This window comes from Eleginops maclovinus, chromosome 4, assembly GCF_036324505.1.
Source record: "Eleginops maclovinus isolate JMC-PN-2008 ecotype Puerto Natales chromosome 4, JC_Emac_rtc_rv5, whole genome shotgun sequence".
In the NCBI taxonomy this organism is placed as follows: domain Eukaryota; kingdom Metazoa; phylum Chordata; class Actinopteri; order Perciformes; family Eleginopidae; genus Eleginops; species Eleginops maclovinus.
This window is the reverse complement of record NC_086352.1, coordinates 24,765,983-24,789,187: the sequence shown is the minus strand read 5'-3', so window position 1 is coordinate 24,789,187 and position 23,205 is coordinate 24,765,983. Positions and strand designations below refer to the sequence as shown.

At 40.4% G+C, this 23,205-nt stretch overlaps 1 protein-coding gene across 1 annotated transcript in view; it reads right to left on the bottom strand.

The window, feature by feature from the left end:
* neo1a (neogenin 1a) overlaps window positions 1-23,205 on the bottom strand; it is a 151,397-nt gene that overhangs the window by 70,099 nt on the left and 58,093 nt on the right. Inside the window, exons 3-4 of the mRNA XM_063881496.1 lie at window positions 5,271-5,546; window positions 3,910-4,060 (exon numbers count right to left, since the gene is read on the bottom strand). Of these exons, the coding sequence (XP_063737566.1) occupies window positions 3,910-4,060; window positions 5,271-5,546 (427 nt within the window). The remainder of the gene's footprint in view (window positions 1-3,909; window positions 4,061-5,270; window positions 5,547-23,205) is intronic.

Here is a 23,205-nt window from a genome sequence, read left to right as displayed (position 1 = left end):
TTTGGAATCATCAAAGAAATTCAACAAACAGTAGATTTACCCAATGGCCAACATCCAGTGTAATCCTCTTATCCTCAATTCTCACATGGAAATAAAGAAAACAATATGACAAAAACCCACAGAACAACAATAGATGGTATGACAGGAAACAGGCTTTGAAGAGAGCCAGTGTGTGTTTGTGATGTGCTGGAGACTGAGAGACATTGAACGAGAGTACCAATGCTCCTCTGCCAGAATACCTTGTTGCTTGTCTTGTTTTCTTAGCCCTACTCACCAGGAAAAATGTGTCCATTACCTTAACCCACTCTGCAGCTGCCATTTATTACATAACCAGTCTTGAAGAAATGTCAGTTCCTAAGCAGAATTCAGACCATGAGAGCCTCCTGTGTGTGTGAAAGATTGTGATGCACACCTACGGTACTGTACATGTCCGCTTCCCTCAATGTGGCACACATGTGGAGCATTCCAGTTTCTATTAAAACTCACATTTGCCATTAACCTCACTGATAGTCAATCTGAGGTAAGGATCGAGTGAAATCATAGGCCATTAACATTGATAGGTTATATTTCTGACAGCCGGAAATGTTCAGATGCTCTGTCCATGTCTTTTTATGGCAATGGCCATTAGAAATCCAGAGAGCAGAATAGTGCAAAATATCCTCAAATTGGTTTGAAAACTTAATGGAGAATTAAAGAACTCAAAGCCAGCCGCTGATGCTGAAGTGCACTCAAAGGATGAGGAGAACAATGCAGGTTAAAGTTCTTAGTGTCCCTTTGTGACTTCACTCAAAAGTACAGACAATCATGGATGATTGCATCTGAAGGACTCTTAGCTTGTCAGAAATGTTTAAATGACATTTGCTCGGCCATGCTGTCTTTTCGAGATAATAAGAACACATTCTTCTGTGTGTGCATGCAGCACTGCCAGCTAACAAAATCCTCAAACACGTGTGTATGTATGGCTATTGAATAATGTGGTGTGTGTGTGTGTGTGTGTGTGTGTGTGTGTGTGTGTGTGTGTGTGTGTGTGTGTGTGTGTGTGTGTGTGTGTGTGTGTGTGTGTGTGTGTGTGTGTGTGTATGGAAGACATGTTAGAGAAGGTTAAGCTGCAGTCCAATAATATTCCAATTGCAAACAAATTCTCTACACCGTGCATCTCTCTCCATACACAAGTAAGTGCAATATACACAATCATATTTAAATGAAGGCTAGAAGACAAGGAGACGGATGGCTTGGAGGCTTCGGAAGGAAGTTGATTTACATGCTCTGTCAATTCCCTGTTGCTGGCAGACATGCATAATTCATCCATTTTATTGACTGCTGGGGAATTCTATTAGGGGATGGTTCTTAGGAGTGATACTCCCAAGAACAAAAGATGACTGCCCTTTTCATGATTGTCATCAGGACCATGTGTGATGAGTCCAAAGGAATGCTTCTCTGTGTACATTGGCTCTTGCTATCGATGACACACAGGGCATTTGGCTAAGAATGCATTTTCAACATGTTGACTGAAGAGCTTCAAGTGTTGCATATACTGTCACTGTGCTGCTGAGCTTAATCAAAAATAAATGGAGAGCTTGGTGTCCATGGCAATAGACTTGCTTGGAGGCCAAAGAATAGGAGGCTAGGATCGGGTGAATATATAAACAGAATGTCACAGCAGAATAAGCCAAAGCGTAAATTGATACTGCAATATCAATCTTTCATTCAAGGTGTAAAGAAACCTCAGCTGAATAATTTCACACAAGAGCATAATAGATTGTGTAAGCAGCATCCCCTACATCTCTACTAAAAACTATACTTACTTACAATAAACAGACATTAGACAACCAACAATCTAATTGGTCTCACTGTCAATGAGACAAAAACATTGCTGTGATCAGATTATACAATTTCAACCAGCTTAGTGTGTACATTTAAGGTAATTTTTTAGGTTATGATGTTCCTTTTTTAAGATAGGAGTCCCAGATCCATATGGATACTTTGAAAAATGTTTGTGCATAGCAAAATAAGAAATGCGTTTTTATTTCATTACAGTGAACATGTGACCATCACTATAAGTATGCGCCCTCCTTTCTAGGGACGATGGATTGTTCCAGATTTACTTTCACTCATATATCTTAACATACATGAACATTTGTTTGTCGTGGTTTCAGATGGGGAAGGGAAGTCATCCCTTCATCTTCTTCTCTATCACCAAAATGTATGTGAATGAGTGCCAGCTATATTAAGTCAGAGTCAAGCAGATCTTTGCCAAGTCACAGCAATGAAGTACATTATGATGCCTAATCTTATAATTGCAAAAGACAAAAACATTGTGTAGTATAATCCCAGCATGACGGGCTTTAGACATAGAAAACACTTTATTACAGAAAATCAACTCTTCTGCAACTGAGAGACAAACAACTACCTGTTCTAAATTTCCATTTCAGGTTTTTGCTCTGTCCCCATGGTCTGAAACCAATGTCCACAGTTTATTGTTGCTCTTGTTTTTGAATCACCTACATTATCCGCAGCTAAAAATAAAACAGGCTTTCTGCAATCATGAACACAGACAGAGAGAGACAGAATAAAACAAGAGACATGACCAAGTTGAAGCACAAGCGGCAGAAGCTCAATGTGATAATCCCCGCTGTTAGTGACTCCCCCTGCCTTCAATTGGTAGCTTTGACACATCTTTATAAACTTTCATCTCATGTCTACAGCTTTGCGTCGCCACTTCCAAGGCCCTGTTTGTGCTCTGCACCAAAGACCAATTAGGCAGATTTGCCTCTCTCTTCCCTAGACTGTATGCCACACAGATTTTTAATTGACAGAAGCTCTTATATATCTCATGTAATGCCTGAGAGGGACAGGAGACTCTCAAGGAGAAAAGAGAAAGTTCCACGGCTATTCTTTTTAATTGTCAATGTCGTATTAAAATCAAAAGAACAGCGGCGGTAATGTATTCGACACAATCCATTTCTGCTCTGGAGGCAGGAGCATGGAGGTCCACTTCAATATCTCAAAGAATTCTGTAGCTTTTCAGAGTATGCTTGCTAATTACCAGCGGAGGTACCCTGAAGGGGCGTGTATGCGCAGTGAATAGCTTTTGTAATTAATACAAGGAAGATTAGTAAGCACCTTTTAGCCTAGACATTTAACTTGAGATGTAGTGCTGGGCTTGAAACTAAAGGTTGGGAAAAGTTATGCTAGCTCACACCCCACAGGACCATTGTGGTTGCCAATGTGGTGACCTTAAATCTAATTTCACTGGAGGTAGAAGCCCTATTGTGTGGCTGGATTTAGATGAATGAGCCTTATTTCAGCTATTTTCTGTCGACCCCACAAGTTGTAAAGTTATTATTCTCTGGGACCGGTACACAGAGTTTAGGTCAACAAAGTGCTTTCTTAATTGGTGAGAATCAAACTTCCCAAGCCCATTGCAACTCTCTCTAGGGGATTTAAGCTGCTATACTCGTGCTAATGAGAGCTAGAGAAGTGAGCGCACAGGCGCTGTGACACTCTCTCTTGGCTTTTAATTTGTGAACTTCCCCTCAGCTGGCAACCCTGCAGCCTCGTCTCCCAGCTGAAGTGGCTCTGTTGGCACATCCGGGCTCCTCTGAGGCTCTCTGAGTAGCAGTGGCAGAAAAGCATTAACACCTTGGGGAGCAGGTGCCAGCACTAACAGGTTAGCTTTTGGAGACCAGGGGCCCGGGTACAAAGGAGCAGCACATTATGGTCTGTGTTGCTTTTTTTAAAAAAAGGTAGGAATGTTTGAGAGCAAGTGAACGATGAACATAGCTGTAGCTATCTTTTGAATTCGAAGGTTATAAATAAGCACACCAGAGTTATGCCACCCAACAAACTCTGTAGCATTTTTAAGGCTTTTCATTTCTCAGATGGTGAATTTAGAGTTCATGCTCGTACCTTTCTTCCAGCAACTTGTCTCCAAACATCCAGCGAATGTGTGGTGAAGGGTAACCAGTGATGAGGCAGGGCAGCAGTACGCTGGCCCCAATCACCTTAGAGACCGCTGCAGGCTGCACCAGGAACTCCAGCTTCCTCTCTTCTCCAGTTTCTAAAATGTAGAAAAAATGTCAGGGTTAGGGCTCAGGATCAGGTTGGGGTGAGTATGTTGGGAGGTGCAGAAACTCTCTACGTGACGGGTGTCATCTGTCTTATAAACTTTAGAGGATCTCAAGTCAGTCCTGACACCCAAACCAGGAACGGTCAGATGAATAATGTCCATGTTGACGTGTGAGACAGTGGAGCTCGCAGCTCTCGAGGAGTTCAAAGTGAATCCATATAATTGCAGCTGCAACTAACTGCATCCAGCAATAACCACAGGGTATGTGTGGGTATATGGGGTGTATGTGTGACCAAAGCACATACAGATGAGTTCAGCACTATCAAAGTATCTTAAATCATAATTCTCTAAAGCAAAAACCAAGATTTAAGTTAAGAAAAAGAAATGTATGAAACATTTTTCTCCAAGCCCATCTCCTACTCTAAACGTCTCCCCCGCAAACGCCTAAGTTACTTCATTCTCAAGCAGATTTGTTGCGACTTGAAAGAAAACCAAATAACCATAAATGTATTTATGTCGCTCTAACATCTGCCAGCATGCATCCAAACAAAATGTCTTTCAATTTCCTCACACAGCTTTACGAGTTTTCCGTCGGTATGCATCCAGCCTTTTGCCACTCCACAACACATCCTTGCAGGAGTCATCCAGAGATAAAGACCTCCATTGGGGTCTTGTTGTAGTCTGATTTATGACCTCTAATATCTTCTGTGTGCTGCCAGGAGCCTGGTGCTTAACAACTCAGTAAATAAAACTTGTAGAGGTGGGAGAAGAGACACTGCCACAATGGAATTCAGCCCCCTTTTGAGCTACAACTGAGTTACTGCGGCATTACTGATAACCCCACTGGGAGTTGTACCAACCCTTTTGGCATTCAACCTTCTCTCATTACAGTTGGGCAGATGTATTGATGCTAAGGTAGTGAGAAACCCAAAGTTGACAAGTAAATGATGCACTTAATTGAGTTTTAATAAAGACAAGTGCTACAGTGTAGTTATGGCAATGAAAATGCCATAGCAAGGTAAATGTGTAGGAAGTATAATATATACATGTAAAATAGAACAAGACGATCTAAAAAGAGAATGTAAAATTGTGTTTAGTGTAGATGTGTTACTTAAGTTATAGCTATCCTACACTTGGCAATAAAAACTCTCTTCTCCATTGTCACAGGATAACATTTTTAAACTTTATCAGGTCAAATTACCTGGCACTACTTGGAGCTGGGCCTCGTCGCTGGACTTCGACGACCCCACATTTTCCACCATGCAGCGGTAAAGGCCTGCATCTGCCTCCGAGGCATTGCTGATCACCAGGGCTCCGCTGGGCAGCTGGACCAGTCTGGTGCTCAGCTCAAGCGGCAGGCGGTCTTTCTCCCACCTGGTGAAGGGCACCAGGTCTGAGTTGACCTCACACGCCATCACCTGGTTGTTCCCTAGATGCACGGTAGTCGGAGTTGGCTGGCTGGCGAACCTGGGCATCCCTGCAAGACAGCAAGAGACACAGATGTAAAACTAGCACTTACTTCCAATGTCAAGACAATAGCAAATATTTTTGAAACATTTCAGAGGTGTTTTAAGTGTTTAAAGGTCCTGAAATGGTGTTCTTAGTAAGAGCTAAGGAATTTTGGCCTTACTTTTACTTAGCCGCTTGATCTGGGACCTTTGACACAGCAGTAAGAGAAGTTATACAAACTAGGAGTGTCTGTTTTAAACTATGACAAGATCTAATCTTCAGATCTGCGAAAGATAACAGAGGACTGAAGTAACATGTTGCAATCCTTTTTCAGGATAGCTCCTAAGGAATGAAAAAGGCCAGAAAACGCAACCGACACCAAACCCCGACCTCTTGTATCCTAATGCAGACACACACACAACCTCCCACACACAGTTGCACAGCACAAACACTTATCCTCAATGGTGGATGTTAATTTGCCACGCAGTGCAGGAGACACAGAGCACTAATTAAAAAAGACTGGATCCACAGGCTGTTTGTGCTGCTGTACCCAGACTTTCATCTCAATGTGAAATAATTATTTCCTGCATTTGAAACCATTGATGTGAAAACAAGACTTGTGGGCCACGTTCAAAACAATCGCAAACAATGGCTTCAATTAAAAACAAATTACAATGTGTGAACTGCAAATGGTATTCTTGGGTTTATTAGTAAAGAAGGAAGTGTTGTTTTAAAAAAAGTAAGACGGCCATGTCCACAATGAACAAAACATCATGTTGTGTTATTACCATATAGGGCAGACTGAGTTTTGGGGCAGACTGAGGTTGTTTCCTTGGTAATGTGTGTGTATAAAAGAGAAATGACTGGGTAAAAATGTAAGACTAAGTAGGATTGGGAAAGTTGTATTAATGTTTGTTTTATGAGTGCAAGTTTTTTCTGCTGTAACTGTGTTGTTACTCAGGAAGTGATTCTGAGTGATGATTTGTCGTGTCTGCCCTCTGTCACCTACAGACAGCCCTTTTAAATCCCCTGCCAAGAATGGCTCCAGGGTAAATCACACTTTAAGATAAGACCCCCAAAAGCTATAGACTCTCGTCTGGCCTGGGCCGAAGCACACACCTTTTCTGAGAATATCTCCACACAATAGTTCAGCTAATATGGGCTTAGCCGATTCCAGTACTGATATTTTTGTATCAAAGCTGCCAATCCCCAACTGTAAAATCATACCAGGGTAGAAGAAAAGGCTGAGCTTGAATCACTTAGATTACTGAGCTCCCCAGTGAATCAAATACTTGTTCTTTTTATGATTAGCAGCTGGAGTGCAGGGTGAGTTATCAGTCTTGCCAACTTTAGGGGGAATTCTGGGATATATATCAGGCTTTCAATAGAAATTCATTAAGAAAAATTGCGTTAAAAATGTATATTTCTATGCATGTTTTGCAGATGTATTTTCAAACTATAACTAAGATCACACATCGTCTTATTTTTTTAATCTTTCACAGAAATTAATTAGATTTTCTTGATAAAATTCACAGCTTCTGTGTTATGTTACTATATGAGTGCATTATAATGTATATATTGTTGTGTAGAGGTCACCCTTAACTTTGATAGCAAGCATGCTCAGATGTTAATTAATAGGTGTACATTAGAGGGTGGCTGGTAGCTCATATTAAATAAAAGATGGAATATAAGATGACAAGCTGAAGTCTTTAAGGTTTGTTCTGTTGTGTTGTTTCTTTGTGTGTGGTATTTTCTTATGTAAGCTGATATATTTGTCAAGTCATATTCAACAAACATTGACAGAAAATAAATAAGATTATCTTACACTGCGTCCATAAAACACAATTTACACTTTGTGGCAGTAAACTCTAAACAAAATGTGACATTTAAATTGGCTTTAACTGAAACGTTAAACTTCAGCCAGTGCTCATAGAACAATAACACTGCAGAGGATAAGGTTGAGAACCATGAATTATTGCGCCTAAGACCTAATAGCGATATAAAACTATGACTTTGTGTTACAGCTTATGACTTCACATTTGGCCCAAAGAGGACAAAGGAAAAATAGTCCAGGCAATAATCTGCAGACATGAAAAGCCAATTTAGTTCCACGTAGGTTGATCATTTGCAGAGAAGAGGGAAAACATGGTCGCCCTCACAACTTTATGTGTTACTTTCTGTCTAAGTTTGCAGTGACTCCTGCTCTCAATCGACTAATCCTTTGTTCCTGCAGCACCATCACATCAGGCTGACTTCATCAGTTTCAATATCTTAAGGGTGTGTGTGTGTGTGTGTGTGTGTGTGTGTGTGTGTGTGTGTGTGTGTGTGTAGCAATCCTACCTCTCAAAGGCATGGCTTAATGTGAAGCAAGTGTTAATAAAGTGAATGCATGTTATGATGTTAGAATATGTATGTGTGTGCTGTGTGTTAAGTGTACATACACACATAAGTAATATAGCATACACATAAGTGTGGGTTAAGGCATTGCATTGTAGTTGGGAAGAGGTGGGTGTCCAAGCCAACACTATCGATTCCAATTAATCACAATTCTCCATTTAAATCGACCTGATGGGAGCTTCATTTTCCAGACCCTTGCTCAGCACCACATATTGAACAGGAGTGCTGTTCTGCCAATCTCAACACTTATTACCAGAGTGTGAAAAGGCCAAATGATTGCAGGAGAGCAATAATTTCTCAGTGGTCAACGCACAAGAATGGAGAGAGAGAGAGTTGTATGCTAATGGTAGCAGTTTCTTTGTTCATTTCAAAAAGCATAAATGAGAGGAAAAAGGGACTCTGCTCATTGTACATTATTGTGCCTGCAAAGAACATTTTGCTTAAAGACAAAGCGGCTAACATTTATGTGGTTTATTAGATTCACCAAACCCTACATCATTTGCATGGCTTTGCCAGCAGAGCTTGTAATCACATGAATGCTAATGAATGAATGTGTCCATCACTGGATGGAGATTAGCAGAAAAAGGAATTGTGCCGCAGAGAGCTAGGTACAGGCGTAACGACTGTCCGCTACGCCTCAGACTAGTTTCACATGCACATGCCCTTAAATCACACAGTTGGGTTTCTACTATTCTTAATTCAAATCAGGTATAGAATAACAATGAGCAGCTTAATGTAATATGCAAAGGGATTTAACGATCTCCCTCTAGATTCCTCTTAATTAGTAACTGGCTGCAGAATGGCTGCCTTTCACCTTGGATCAGAAATACAACAGTGCTCTATGTTACACAATTCAAGTAGTCAGTTTAAGTAATTAAAGAAAAAACTGAAACTGGCACACATTTTGGAGCTGCCCTGAGGGTTATACCTCCTTATATGGTTGTAGCCTGATAAAGTGCTGTGTTTGGATTGTCAACATAAACGAAAACATCCTCCATGGTGAAACACTTGGAGTGTTACGAGAAAAAGCTGTTTTCACTTTCCTCACCCAGCCGACCATACTGTCAAAAGCTCGCTTCCCCCCACATAAAGTCCACCTCTGCCCCATAACATCTTATACGAACAGATTCGATTTTACTTCAGTTAATAATTTTTACACATAGACCTTTTTTTCTATTAAGATTTTATTATTTTTTGTGAATAGCATAAATATGAACTGCCCTTATTGACTAATCAGGGCTGATAACACAAGATTTATTCTACCACAATTGTTTTTAATGTCATAGTTTTATGTAAGACGTAAATATGTATTGAGTAGATTATGATTCAGAGGCATGACAATGATACCCATGCATAACAAAAAAGTCCAAATCAGTTCACATTTATCTCCAAACGTTGACAAATGTAATCATAACAAGAAGATAACAGATGAAATGCTGGAGGCCTGTTGCTAAAGACAGTCTATATGGAAATTCTTCAAATGCATATCGATGCACTGATAGTTGATGAAAAAAAAGTCCTCCTTAAAAGATATCCACCTTGACGACTGTGTTACGCAACATCAGTTTTAACTGAACTCTCAGTTGTATAGGTGACAATTACAAAAAACTGCAATATGCACCAAACTTCTTCCCGATGCATTTTAAAGTCAATTTCGGTAGAAGAGACAGAAACACAGTGTGCCCATGTTGGACAAGTCCTGCATTCAGGAATTATGGGATACTGGCTAAACCATGTATGATACAGTCCAGCAGTGGCTCAGTCAGTAGGGGCTTAGACTGGGAATCGTAGGGTTGCCAGTTCAAGTCCCCGAACAGACTTGAAATATGTAAAGTGGACTACTACTTGGAGAGGTCCCAGTTCACCTCCTAGGCCCTGCTGTGGTGCCCACTGCTCCTAGTACTAGGATGGGTTAAATGCAGAGGACAAATTTCACTGTGTGTGCTCTGCTGTGTGCATGTATGTGACAATAAAGAGGGTTTCATCCTCCGATTCTATCTATCTAATTACTTAACACTTAGCCAGTTAGTTTCCATGTACTATTCTGGACAGACCAGTCACCTGGGCCGTTTTCCAGCTGTGGATAATGCCCCCTGCTGGCACTTCAATTATTTGAAAAGCCACACTGAAAACATAAAGGCCAGTAAACAGGAGTTATTGGAGATTTATCTGGCAAATCTAAAATAGAGCTTGGTAGCAAAACAATGGGAGATGAGCAGTACACGTTTGCTTAGTGTATTCTCTACAGATGTGGCATTCATTTTCAAATCATGAACCATAAGAAGGAAGAAATACGTCAAGGAGAAATCACTGATGGCAGAATCAGTTGACCAGAATGCAACACAGACACTACCGGGACTCTCATTCTTACCACGCAATTATTTCCACTACGTCTTTCTTTCCGCCTCTCTGAATTCCAAAAGTTCACACACATTCTCTTGGGATTGTTGAAAGTCATTCTCGGTAATGCGGGATATCAATACTTGAAATTGAAGTACACAAATCAGGAAAAAGGAAATTGGGTACACTAAAAAGTCAATCAAACCACTTCAGGTCCAAATCATTCCTATAAATGACAGTTACACATGTATATCCACTAGCTTATGGTCATCTACAAGGGAATAGAGTTTTCCTTTGAAACCCAGTAATGACACCTTCACTAAATCACCTTCCCTTTCCACATCGTCTTCCCTCATGAACCCATCGAAAGAACAATCATAGTCATATTAATGGTGTTGTTATGAATTCCAATAACAGGCAGAAACAAATATAATTTGCTGAGTCATAAAAGACCAATTTCAGGTAGTGAAGCGTTAGATCAAGCCCCGGATGAAAGTAAATTAGACAAAGTGTGAAGTCATCCAATCAATGTCGATCAAGCAGTCCAGAAAAGGCAATAATGTGTATTAGAGATATTGTATTCAGAAGTGTGTGCGAAGTCGAGGTCTAAATGTATTTCCCTGCTGTAAAATCCTTGTGTACAATACATGCTTTATTCAGTTCAGAGCCTCTTTCTGTTCCTGCTGCAGTGTAAGTAATAATTAATTCCCTAATTAAAGGTTTCATGGCTTCGAGGGAGAATATTTCTAAGGGCTTCCTCCATTAAAATAAATACTGCTGTTCAGCCTACACACTATAGGTTATATTCTAACATTGAAAACAGTTTAGCATTCAAGGCATTACCATATTTCGCTCTGAGGTGATTCCAAATGTACAATTTAATGAAACATCCACTTAGTCAAACACTGAAAAACTGTATTGCATCAGGATTCATTCTGGGGTTGTTGTATTTACTTGCAAAGGTGTATGTTTCAAATTGCTAAATCAGTGTATCTAGAAAATGCAGAAAAATGTTTAGATTTAGCCTCAGTTAAACCTAGTTATAAGGATTTCATGTGATATGTTTCTTCAGAAATGTTCTTTTACTAGATTAAAGCTTTAAAAACTAGACAGTCACTTATTTGAGTGTTATCCATCCAATTTCAGGGTTTATATTTTACTTTAAGATTGGATTAAAAAAATCAGTGGAGCGATTGCTTCTGGTGTACTGCGAAGCACTGCTGGGCCAAAATGTTCAGAGGATTTAGCAGAAGAAAAAACATCTCCCATTGGTATAGCATTGGTTATGTGCGGGCAAGTTCATGTGCGGCGGCAACACCATGGGAACTCACAGGCAGTAAAATACAATTAGTTACATACGAGACGCTTGTTGTGATGCTTATATCTCTCATCTGCACTCTGTTATCAAACTTCAATTGTATTGCATTGCAAAACCTACATCACACTCCTTCCAAATAATAGTGCTCAGCCCCCGAAATCACTATTAACAAAGGGCACTTAAGGAGTTACGGTGCACCAAAAAAGAGATTATTCTATCTCTCCAATGCAGCCTACATTATTGTGAATTTCAGCTTTGAGGGGTTGCTGCTTCAGTTTTGTTCTTAACTGGCTGTGCACGTTGCATGAAAACCACAGCATGAATTCTTTAAATCCTACGCCAAAAGGGATTTTGCTTTAACTTTTTATTGGGTTAAAATGCGGAATGTGATCATAAACAGCGCTGATTGAAGTCTCACATAGAAAACCTCAAAACAGGATTTGCATGGCATAATATGGGAAGATATAAAAGATAAAAGAATATACAGTATATATATACACATACATGCACACATACACACACTTAAAAGTGTTTAAATTGGGAAATCAACTGGGCGAAAAGTAAATAGATGTTATGGCTTTCTCAATTGACAAAGTAAAGAAAAGTGAGGGAAGCGGAAACATTGAAGGTCCTTTCAGTTTGTGAAAACATGTTTGCTCGCTCCACGGTAAAAGGTAACGGCAACCTCCCACCTGTCAGGGGCTGACAGGTGGGAGGTCTTCCAGGATTGACAAGAATGGAAACAAGATGAATTAATGACTCTGTGTTGGAATCTAATATAGAAGTCACTGAGGCACTTCATCATGCATGAAGCCTGACAAGCCTGACATACTGAGGAAATGATGAAATGCGCAGTCTGGCAGTGTCATCACAACATGTTTGTTTTTTTCACCAACAAGGAGGGGCAACTGGCAGTGACTGCCATAACAGAAATTATGTTGGACCATAAAACTGTTCTAAATCTTCACTCAAATAGATTCAGTTTTCATGTGATCCAAACAGCTGTCTGTGAACATAAATGTATAACAATTGCTCTAGTGTAAACCTGAGCTAAAAATAATTCCTATGAACCTTTGGCACACTGAAACGTGTAATGAACATCAGAGGGAAGACATGACGTGAGAAGGTATCAGTTCTTTTGAACTCGAAGATACATGTGCAGAAAAATGGCAACCACAAAAGCATACACACTTCTACTGACAAACTGCTGCTGTTGTGCACACATCAGAAGGACAGACAGAAGATGGATGGGTGGCGTTCCGCAGGAGTCGGCCTCAGACAGGGATCTTATTTTCTCTACTGGGTTGTAAAAATGTCTCTCGGGTGCAGGAAATGACAGAAAGAGCATATCCTGACCTTATAACCAGTCAGTGCCTACAGTAAAACCCTTAGAACACAACTGCTGTCCCAGAATGACAACAGCCTATTGTTAACTTTCCCACATGACAACCTCAAGACGATGGTGGCAGGAGGCAGTCGGGAAAACAAAATCATTTCATTGTTGACAAAAAAGAGGCCAAAAGAATCCTGTAGGAGTAGTAGCAGTGTATCTACTTCAATGATCCCAACAGACACCTTTAAGTATGTTATGCTAACTCTGTCGGGCTTAACATCTCTGATAGCTTTTAGACAGGGTTGGGATATTTTTAACTGCTAAACCACTCTGGGTGCAGACCAGATGTTGCACAAGGACCGCTCTTATAAACACTTATGACTATCAGAGGATGGGCCCCAGGGCGCAGCTGCTGTTTAGAGTACAACTGAGGCGAGGAGACGTCACCTTTGCCTGATGACTACATTTCTCACTCATCACAGAAGCTTTATTTTAACAGCAACACTCAGGGAGATGGGTAATGCTACATGCACTTTAGAGAACAGTCAGGGAAATAAAGGTGACCTGTAGAACAAGTGTTACAAGTTTCTTAAAATTATTGTCTGCTGCATATTTTGTTAAAACTCCAGCAATGAAATCACACAATCAATTGTCTGGATGGGAAATGACACGTCAGGATGAAGCACAGTTGGCATTCTGACAGCTCCTGATTGCCTGTTGTGGGAACAGACAGGAGATACAGGACGGATGGATAGATGCTGATGAATGGAGAAGGACATGTGACAGGGATAGGTCAGTTGTTACCATGGGAACATCAATGAAAGGAGATCTAGGTTTCCCTTTAAAAAAACGTTTAATTTCATTACTGAGACTTTTGTCAGATGATATTACATATACATGTGTCATGTCAACCATCTATATCATGTCTACAGGTAACATGTATTGAAGCATTTCCACTGTAGTTGATTCCAATAGAAACTGGTGTGAGCAACTACATATTTTTTTCACAATTAAACAGAATTCCTACAGTATATGTGGATAGCTGTCCTTGATGATAGAACTGCTAAATCCACAAAACTGTCAAATTATATACACACATGGTCTGATAATAGATGTATAAAGAATATTTTTTATAGTAGAGAACATTAAACGTGTGTCTTTTTATTCAAATAATCGTTCAGATAGATGGGCACACAGGCTTGGGCCATAATGGACAAAAAACTATAGAAAATAAAAAAACCTTAAAAGATCAATTGTAATTTCACCAAAAAATTAAATAAACAGAGCTCTTTTGATAACTGAAAATGGAAACCAGCACTTTGGTAAGATATACGAGGGTCATTTTCATGACTGCAGGCAGCTATGTATAGTAGACTCATTTCATAATAAAAGGCTTATTTCTCTCGTCTAAAGAGTTTTTCTCCATTAATTTTTGGTGTCAGCAGCTACAACTTAAAGTGTGCATTAGGTTATGAAGACATTGCTCACATCCTGGTTATGTTATTTATTATTCATCACAGTTTGGCAGCGCTCCAAAAGTCAAAACTTCACACAGTATAGCATTTTCAATATTCTTGGGTAAAAGCTCAATTCTCCTTAGCTTTTTGCTTTTAAGTCTCACAGCAGATGAGTCATGTTGCAGGTCTATTGCTCTCACATATATACTGTATATTATGAAATATTTTAAGAAATCAGTTAGGAAACTTCTTCTTGATAAAAACTGTGTAAGAGATCCATATCTCCAGCAGGCTCAGTCAGTAGGGGCTTGGACTGGGAATCGTAGGGTCGCCGGTTCAAGTCCCCGAACAGACTTGAAATATGGAAAGTGGACTGCTACTTGGAGAGGTCCCAGTTCACCTCCTGGGCCCTGCTGTGGTGCCCTTGAGCAAGGCACCGGACACCTCCAATCCCCCCTCCCCATTGCTCCCCGGGCGCTGCACAATAGCTGCCCTCTGCTCGTAGTACTAGGATGGGTTAAATGCAGAGGTCAAATTTCACTGTGTGTGCTCTGCTGTGTGCATGTATGTGACAATAAAGAGGGTTTCATCCTCCGATTCTGTCTTCTTTCTAGCTATATCACCGACACTGCTTATTATTTACAACAAATCTTAAATGGAGCTACAACAATCGCGTATGTATGTGAAGAAAACAAAACATGAAATGCAAAATGGATGATTGTTTTTAACTCTTCTCCACACACAGACAAAAACTGTCAATAATCGTTACGAGTCATCCGGCCAGAAACCACCCCTGCATCAGGGGTCATTTGTCAGTTTTTGAGACATTGCTGTGCACAGCCATGCAGATAATATTTTTTTCCTGTGCTTTTTAAAATGTGTTTTTTCCAATAAGTGACTTTGTTATGAGGAGGCTAGGAACTAATTCCTTTTTTGGTCCAATTTCAGACAATTTTGCTTATCACAGTTTCAAGCTCAAGGTGATGTCCTTTACTATAAAGTAGCACAAAGAAAAACAACAAATCGTCCGGTTTGAGGAGGTGGAAAAAAGCTAATGTTTATTTGTTTTGTTTGCATGAAAATTAAATCAATAATCAAAGTAATTACTGACAAATTTTATGTCTATTAATTAATCGAATTACTTGTAGCTGTACATGTATGTTTGTGTACATGATGGCCATATTTAGCTTGACCCTTACTTTGTGAGTCAGCATGTGAGTGTTTGACCTTCCCTATCGCATGTCTCTCGTGCTTCCCATGTGTGTTTCACCTGTTCACAGTCAGACCTCCAGCCAAGCTAACTCCCCACAGAATCCGGGAGAAACAAGCCCTCTTTCATTACAGGTAATTGAGTTGTAGCTGAAACAATACTGATTGCATTAGGGCCCTTAATCATGTTAAGGTGTCTTATTTTATCACTGGGAATTTAACTCATTCTTGGCCCATTTTGAAGCTAACCTTCTGCAGAGGTCGTTGCCACGGGAGACTGAGGCTGCTCCCATTACCCAAGCGCAGATAAATGTGTTGGCACTCCGACCGTACATCCCTTTGCCTTTTCTGTCTCACCTCCCCCTTTCCCCTCGCTCCCTTATCGGAGAAAGAGGGGAGGAGGTGAGAGGTAAGAGAGGATGCAGAGAGAAGCTCAACAGAGCCACCTCTAATGTCAAAGGAGTCACGTGTGGAATTATGATGGCGTCAATCAAAGCTAACGCTGGTGCCACAAAGAGCAGCGATCACTGGGCTGTCCTTGTATCTTTCATCAAGTGCTTGTTTCCTTAAGGCCCCACAAACGACCCCCTCCCCTGGAATGAAGGGCCCCTCCACCCTCTACTAGCTCAACAGGCCATCCAGATAAAGAAGCCAAACACAGCCGCGTCCTGCTGTTGATGGACACATGGATATGAGCTGAAGGAATAACCTCTCCATATTCCCCTCTCCTTCACTCCCTCCCTCCCTACCGCACCATCCACCAGTACCTTCCAATTTTCTGCCTTTTCTCTGCCGCTGTCTCTTCCTCGTTGCCTGCATTACTCTCCAAGTCGCATTCATTCAGTTTGCATTCCCATTCCCATCACCCCTCCCCTCACCTCTCCATCTCCCCACTGCACATTTCAGAAGGGAGCTCTATTGTTCGCTAGAGAGGGGCATGCTGCTGCTGGTTCTTATCTGGGGGCTGTTGGCGGCACATCTGTAGATGCTATCGGTAGCCCTGTTGCTCTGTTTATCCTCAAGCCTTGCAATGACTGCTATTGGGGAAATGAGATGGATGGATGGAGGATGGGGCAAGAAGAAAATGAAGCATCTTCCTTAGCAGGAATGATGAAGGAAGGGGAAGTGGGGGAGAGTCTTGAACAGCAATGAAGACAAGTAAAGCCAGAACCATGTAATGTCCAAAGAAAATATAGGACCCCGGCATTCAGTTTGAATTCTTCTATCCTCAAAAGGTTATCTACAAATGAGAAAATTGACCTGTGGTATTTCATCATTGCACAATGAAAGCGCACAGAACTCTCCTCTTTTGCATTGATATACGAGAGCTAAATGTATCAAACCTTACATAGAAGCACTGAGCAGACGTATTGTTCACTATCATTTAGTATTTATCTTCAAAACAGTGTGGGTGTGTACTTCAAATTATACCCTGACGAAGCTAAGGTAGAACAACAAAACATTTCCTGCATCATTGAGAGTAAAAGTGTGCCGTGTTCAAAGAGGATTGGTGCACACACATTTGCACAAACAGTCACATTAGAGAAGACAGTTTGTAACGCATATCATTGTGAAGTATCTGCAGCTGCTATTTGGAAAATATCAGCATGGGTTTTGTGTGTCGTTGATAATGAAATGCGCAGACGACACAATGAGGCGAGCTCAGGCAGTCAACCAAGCGACACAAAGCATCAGCTTGACTCCTGAACTTGGAAGGGAATTGTCTTTCAAAGCATAGAGGCGGGCTGCTGACAATCTATCCTGAGATGGATGTGTGTATCATACCAGAAGAGCAAATAGGAACATGCCTGTATTTATGTGGGAATATATACATGTGTATGAGAGTGGGGCTGGCAGTTTGGAAGCAGATGTTACTGAACACCCAGATGTAAGGCAGGGTGATGATTTCACTCCACAGCGCCAGGGGGCATTCATCATCGTTTACCTCGTTGGGAGGTGAAGAGGTGAGGCAAATGAATGTCAATAGCAGCCCCCTATGATATACTCAGAAAAAGCACAACTTTTTGTTTATTCTGTGTGCACATGACAGTTTAAATGTGGTATCAATATTAGGGTGACAGGTTCAAGATTAATGAGGAAAATGGAAAATAGACTTTGACAACTTGATGACAGATTGAGGAGTTTCATCAAGTCTGAGGAACTGAAATGTAAGAGAAACAAAAAGTAATAAAGTAATTGAAGTTCTGTGTCATATTATCATGCGGGATAATTATAAGGCTTGGTATAAAAGCTCATATTTATAACGCGTGGTGCTGCAGTAGGTGCACTAGCTCAGTCCGTAGGGATTTGGCTCACTGCTCCTAATAATAGGTTTGGGTTAAATGCTAAGTATAAATTTCCTTGTGTGTGCTGTGATGTGTTGCTGACGTGCATGACGATAAAAAGTTGATTTGATTTGAATCCTCCATTTCCATTCCATTTCCGATTGCCTGTGCCTGTCAACAGCTAAAAGATCCGAAATCTGTTGACTTTTTTGTCCCTCTCCCTCTTTTCCAAATTCATGTAAACATCTTTCAGATATGCTCCACTGAGCCTCAATAACAGGACAAGCAGAGCCGCTCATACATTTCAACGAGATATCTGACATGATGAAAGGAGCAATTTTTCAACACAACACAGTTTCAAAGTTCATTAGCCATGTCTGGAAGAATGCAAATGCCATGTATAACACAGATTCAATAATGGCATCAAACAAAGACATCAAATACTTTGTATTGTACAAATTAAAAAGACTGCAGGGGGGCAGGTTTGATTTAGGATCATACAGCAGCATTTTTACTTTCCGCAGCCTAATCTTTACACACAGCAGTAATAGGTAGATTGTGTATTTAATTAAATGGGCAATTAAGAAGTGGGTATTTCACTGAGGGCAATTGTGTCTTTTCTCCAAATATCGCACAGAGGAATATAAAGCAGAGGTATTGAAAGGATCATATCAGTTATAGTGAGGAAGACAAACAACGATGAAGGCAATCTAATCAATCACTCAACCCTATGAAAAGGATGCAACAGATCTCTAGAACACCTGGACTGTCTGACAGAGTGGCATCAGCAATTACTCAAGTCCGTCTGCAGTGCATTGCCTTCAAACGGAGCAGATGCTATGCCAAATGCCTCTGAACAAAACCAACCTCTGTTGAGTCTTAATTGTGTAAATGTTAGCATTTGTTTGCCTAAATATTGTGTTTCCAACATGGAAATGAAACATCCAAAAGCCCAACAATAAGATGTGTGTTGGTGCCTGTGTAATTCATATTTCACCCGACACAAATTTAAAGCACAATCCCCTTTGCCTCAGGAAAGATTTAACATACAGTATATCACCAACATCAAAGACATGTGCTTTGATGCAATAGCTGAATCCGAGCTTGCTTTGTGTTCCCGGGTTACATGAACTGAGACCTGAGTGTCAAAATGCAGCGCTGAGGTGCAAGGAAGCTGAAAGGTGAGGTAGAGGGAAAATAAAAGTGTTGACAGTGTGTAGAATAAAAAACATGCTGTTGAAGTGCTGCTTTGACTTGACTGTCCGTGTGTGTGTGTGTGTGTGTGTGTGTGTGTGTATAAACAATAAGGGAGATACTCATCACTGACCTTGGAGCACAAGTAATTCTGCAGCTTGGAAAAAATAACACCACATGCACGCAACACACGCACATCCCACCCTGATATACCGAGGAAGAGGAGAGCGTTCTCGGTCTGTTGCTCTTTCGTCTTCCACAGGTTATCTTCACCTCATAGCAGCATACTTTTTTTCCGCTTTATTTGTCTCGTACTCAAACACTGTCAAACTTATCAACAAGTCTATTTTTCTTAAGATCTGTGAAGTATTGGTCAGTCTTCTGCACAATGAGGGTCAGAGTCATGGTAGGTTGTAGAACAAATTAAAACCTTCCAGGATGACAATGAACGTTGTATTTTATTTTTAAACAGTTAAACCAAATATTGATTTTCTTAAGGAATCTCTTATTTTGATTGTTTCCTTTTTATTTATTTCTTAATTATTGAATACAGGTTTAACAGACATTTACGAAGCTTAGTCCCATTTCCCTGTATTTTTCATCCAATTATATTGATTGCTGGTTTTATTTATTGTTGTATTATTTTCACAGTTTATTGATTGCTGCACGTAAGCCAAATTCCCCACAGAGACAATAAAGCTTTCTGCTCTATGATAGAGGACGCAGTCAGGTATTCAAAAGGAAATTCCATAAAACTGCACATGAACACTAACAGTGGGGAGCCTCCATGAAAACAGCAAGTCTTTATATTTATTTAATCATTAATCAAGCTTCATCAGACTCCGCGCAGTGAATGAAACGCCTCTGTGAAATCATACACCCACACAGCACCCTGAACGACACCTCCACAGCATGCAACCAATGAGTGAGACGGTGCCGAAGGTGTAGAGATGAGAGGTCTGAACACCTTCACCAGGGATCATACAGAGAGTTCAGGACAGCTCAGTCAGGCAGGATCAGCACGTTCACACTCATGAACACCTTCAGAGTTTCTATACGTTTCCTGTATAGCTGTATCGCTTGTTGAAACACCATATCCCTTTCCTGCTTTCCATCTCCCTTGTTTATCACACACACTCCTTTCTTCACACTTCGCTCTTGCTCACACAAGTGTTGCCTGCATCACACATGTCATGCCCTGGCACATTAACACAAAGGCTGTGTTCTAGCAAGCCTGAACAGCTCCCCAAACAATCTTTATTCCAGATAAAAAACAGGTATGCTTCATTCACAGCTTTTTCATCCCTGTTCTTCTACACAATGCAGGAATACTTGGCAAGCAACAGCCATCTATGCTGCACTCTAGCCCACATTCTACTTAAGTTCTCTGAGTGACACTGAATGAGGAATGCAAACTGTCTCTAGCTAAAAGCAACAAAATAAATGCAAATGAAGTTGCCATTACGGTTTGTCAAGAAAAATGCATTTCCCTCCTTTAAAGCCCTTTGTTTGTCACTAAAGAAAACACATCAATAAATCTATCATAATTAAATGAAATGAGGAACCAGTGTGGAAAAGACATTCTTTCTTTTTCCACCAGCATAAAGAAGCATTCTTGAGTAAGTGAAATCTAGTCTTCTGGAAGACAGAGTGTAGAGTGAGTGTAACTGAGAGAAAAGCGGAGAGAAGAGCTTTTTGGAGTTGTCACCTCTCACACCTTCAGCGAGCCTGTATCAGTTAGAGCTTATGATAATACCATTATAGCTTATGGAAACCTGCTCAGATGGTGCAAAAAAGTAAATCCATAAATAACGTTGGTCTCTGAAGCATAAGAAACCAACATGCTCACCAACTGAGCACTTCACACTTTGGTTTCTTCACTCTATCTGTGCCCGAGGCAAGGTGTTCTTTCAGCGCAGAATATGCAATGAAACACTCACAGTTGCGCCATATTTTTTGCATCCTCAGCACAAATAAAGTAAAAGAGTAAAATATGTATCTCAGATATATTTTATTTACATGTAGAGTAGCCAAATAACATCCCCTTTCTGTCACCCTGAAATCCCACAATTTACTAAAGAAATGTTAAAGGATAGGCCACAAATGTAAGTTATGCGTGTCATCATCTATAGTGACGAAAGCAGGAGGACTTAAGGTATAGGGTGATCATAAGAACCAGCATATCAGAAGGATTCTTGCTTCTATTATCTGTAAAATATTTGGCCTTGAATGTCAAAACTCAAGGATAGCTGGGAAAACTTTCGGTCTCACTTTTTCTGCGCACTCCATGTGTCTGATAAATACAGAGGTGTGTTTGAAAGATTTCCCCGCGGCATGGGGGAGCCATCAAAAAAAAAAACCTGAGACTCCAATCTCTTTCAGGGTTCAAAAGCTCTATGAAGACCAATTTAGCTTTGAAACATGGGGATGATTTAATATGAAAACCAAAAACTGCCTCATGCATGCTCACTCGGATGGGCATTGGGAGATGAAAGGGCGTTGCGGATGAGCACACTGGTCTGTAACTGCCTCGGTGTCTCTATCTGTAGAACCCCGAGGAAGGAGACATGGACAGTGAATGTCAATGAGGGAGCGGAGGATAAACAAAATGCTCTGAAGTGCCGTCTAGCCTCTTTTTAATGCAGATTCAGAGAAACGGCAAACGGGATGGATTGTTGCCCTTAAAAACTTGTGACTGCTTTGAATGAGGAACTCCCCAGGTAGTAAAAGTCCCTGCACAAAGCAGGTATTTATTGGGTAAAGTGTGGACTTTGCCATGCACATCCAGCTCATATCCTTAGGGTAGGACTGAGTAATACACTTTCGCTTTTGGAATTAAAACGCTTCTTTTTTGTAATTGACATGCGCTAATGCTGGATGTTTTCCCTTGGAATACTTTCCAGGAATATTTTACTCTACCCAGGGGCCAAGGCACATCCCTCTTTAATTTGTCTGACTCAGAATTGTGTAAGTATACTCTCATTTCTTTGTTGTTATTATTTCCTCTTTGTTTGAAGAGCGTAAACAATTATTTGTTATAGTATATTCAAGATAAAACGCGTTATATGAAGTGTAATACCATCTTTGTTAATGCTGAACAGAGGTAACTGTTGTTTGCAACCATTTCTTCAACTATAGTGCACACTTGTTTGGTATACCATTAGTGCACTGTGCTCCATCTGCTGTATTCCCCTCTGCACTCTGACTTTTGGATCTGGTTTAATCAGATTCAATTACTACAACCTAACGAAACAAGAAAGGAAAAAAATAGATTAGCAAAGGCTACTGGAAAAATAAAGTCTCAGTTATTGCCACTCCTGAGCAATTCACTACTTACACACAACCCAAGCTTTTCATCAGCCTGAAAATTAAATAAACCAACATTTCAGAATTAAAAATGGTAGACGTAATTTGTTTGGTAACATCTGTGTGTTGCAGTGGAAACTGTTCTTCTTCAGGTCATCTGTCCCAGCCTTAAGTTCTTTTTAAAAGCAGAGCTACTCATTTGGCAAACATTACATTCCAGTTTTCTGCCAAAACTCAACTACACAAGCAGAATTTCTAAGATGCAATTGTGCTCATGACTGTGAATAACAGGAACCAGGAGATGGACTGGAGATAGGAAAGCTCATGAAAGAATTAAGGTTTATTGAAGTATTGCAAGTTGCATATGATGATTAATCTGCGTTTGTTTCCCCAACAGCTTTCATACTTAATGTTAAGACCTGATTGTTAATTCCACTTGAATGGTGTAAAGGAAATCTTTCTGATGTGCTATTTAACATGGTAAACACCACATTTGCTTAAATGAACGCTTCGTTTAAGGTCAATCTGGGTTATGTTCATTCTCAGGAGGCTTTGGCATATATTTTTTGTAAATCCCACACATAACTGAAGCAGTTGTAGGGCTATTCAAAATCAGACCCAACATATGCCAGTCATCTACAAGTAGATCATTTTGAGCAGAAGCAAGGCATCTATAAAAGACAAAACTCTCGAGCTGATTAACATGTCACGCTTGCAGCCAGATTCTCACTGACAGCATTATTCTATCCTTCGGGTTCGAAGTGAAAATGAGAGCATTTAAAAGAGAAATGTCTGAGGTGTTGAAAGCCTTGAACAGTGAAGAAAGATCATTGTAGTGTAAATGTCTT